This window comes from Cynoglossus semilaevis, chromosome Z (genome assembly GCF_000523025.1).
Source record: "Cynoglossus semilaevis isolate Cse_v1.0 chromosome Z, Cse_v1.0, whole genome shotgun sequence".
In the NCBI taxonomy this organism is placed as follows: Eukaryota; Metazoa; Chordata; class Actinopteri; order Pleuronectiformes; family Cynoglossidae; genus Cynoglossus; species Cynoglossus semilaevis.
In genome coordinates this window covers 12,973,125-12,975,444 of record NC_024328.1, presented here as the reverse complement: position 1 = coordinate 12,975,444, position 2,320 = coordinate 12,973,125, and the positions used below count along the sequence as shown (strand labels likewise).

At 36.8% G+C, this 2,320-nt stretch overlaps 1 protein-coding gene across 1 annotated transcript in view; it reads right to left on the bottom strand.

The window, feature by feature from the left end:
• Positions 1–2,320, bottom strand: part of erap1b (endoplasmic reticulum aminopeptidase 1b) — a 10,109-nt gene continuing 7,789 nt past the window's right edge. Inside the window, exon 19 of the mRNA XM_008336364.3 lies at positions 1–643. Coding sequence (XP_008334586.1) covers positions 470–643 — 174 coding nt within the window. The 3' untranslated portion in view covers positions 1–469. The remainder of the gene's footprint in view (positions 644–2,320) is intronic.

Below are 2,320 nucleotides of genomic sequence, written 5' to 3'. Positions count from 1 at the left end.
TTTAGAAAAAACATTTTTAATGAAAAAAAAAAGTCACATTTGACAATTTCTTTGTATTTAAATAAAATAAACAATTTTTCACTCCAAACTAATACAGTGTTGAAACATCAAAGTGATGTGAAAATGAGACGATTCCTATAACAAGGTGATGAGACGAAGCGGATGACCATAATGGTCAATATCCATGGTCACAACAACATTTTGACAGTGCATTTTAAAAGGCAACATGTACATAACTATACAAAAAAATTTTAACATTGTTGTCTGTGCTCAAAAATTAGAATAAGAAGGTAAATGAAATCCAAAACTAGATATTGAAACTTAAACTCAAACTCGAAGAAAAATCCTTAACCTAAAGAATTTACGCAAAAATGTCAAAATGAATGGATTGTTGTCGTAATGTTGATAGGCCCCGCGGTGTTGTAGGAACGTTAACTGTTGTCGGGTAGGTTTTCCCTCATCATATATTTTATAAATCCTCGTGAACCACACTGCGTCTGCTGCGTTTGTCCAGCCAGGCCTGCAACAGAGGTAGGTTGGCGTCCATCCAGCGGATGTTGTCCTCGATGCTCTCGTACGCCTGTTGGATGCATCGCATATCTGAGCCGGACTCCTCGGTCAAAGAGCCGAAGAAACTTCGTACCTGAGTAACAGAAGGGGTGAAAAATAGGATTAAATACAGAAGAAGATAACTGAGGTCGGTTATCAGTTCGAAAAGTAGGGCTGCAACAATGGGTCGACCAATCATTTACTACGTAATCAGTCAGCGGCTTTTACAGCTGATGCAAATGTCAGGGTTAGATTTAAGATGGATTAGGACCCACAACCTGCTGCATGCTAGACATAGGTAGAATCCTGCGACTGCAGCACTGTTATCCAACTAAATTCGAGTCAGTACAGGTCACCATTAGTAAATATCTAAAAAAAAAAAGGCTTCTTTTTTAGAAAACTTGAACCAAAATGTTCTGACACTTTAAGATTATCTTCAGTTACCATGTTGTATATGTATATATATACACACATATGTGTATATATACTGTATATTATATATATGTATAAATAAATATATATTACCGTATTTTCCACACTATAAGGCGCAATTAAAAATGTTCTCAAAAATCGACATTGTGTGACTTTTATAAAGCCAAACCACACAGCGCATCACACATGATGTCACACAACTGAAGCGCAGTGGGAGCCAACAATGACGTTTAACAGGACGACTCGGACGCACGGCTGTCGATTTTTTCGTGGTCAAGAACTCTTTTTGTTTCTCCTTTTTTATCGATACAGGAAAAAAAAAACACACTCTCTCTCTCTGCAAAACAACATCCGCACTTCCGCACGGGAGCAGCGTCAAAACAACAATAACGGTGACCATCCAGAACAAAAATAGTGACAACCGCCTGACACTGAAGGGGCGATCAACAACAACAGCGTCCTCCAGTGTCCAATTTAGGTCACTACCCTTTTCCACAAATCTCTGTCCCTATTGATCTGCGACTCCATGCGCGCCCATCTCACCGATATTGTCAAAACCCAAGTGAAGCAAACTGATTCAGCACTTGCTATCATTCCTGGTTGATTGACCAAAGAATAACAACCACTAAATATTGGTGTTAACAGGGGGTTCAAAGTTCACCAAGACAGGGAGGTAACGCCGGGAGAGTTACGCCACTATCTGCTAATGGATCGTGGATGCCTGCACTAAGGTATCAGTCTTGAATGTCGTCCGAGCTTTCACGAAGACCGGAATCATCACTGAACAACTAATTAACAGCAACGAGACTCGGATAATGCGCCTTATAATGCGGTGCACCTTATGGTCCGAAAAATACAGTATATACACAACATATATACAGTATATACATAGAATATATGTGTATATATACTATATATGTATATATCTATATTTGTGTATATATGCAATATACACATATGTATGTAAACATACATGTATATATATATATATATATATATATGCATATAGATATACAACATATATATGAATATGTATGTTGTGTATAAATATACACACTTGTGTATATATACACATATATAGTCCCTTATATAGAAGTATATCATTCAGTCTACAATATGTACTGATATACATATATGCATGTCTACACATAAACATATATGTATGTATATGTGTGTGTATATATATATATATGTATATATATATATATATATATATACACTATATTACCAAAAGTATTCGCTCACCTGCCTTGACTCATACTATGAACTGAAGTGCCATCCCATTCCTAACCCAGAGTTCAATATGATGTCGGTCCACCTTTTGCAGCTATTACAGCTT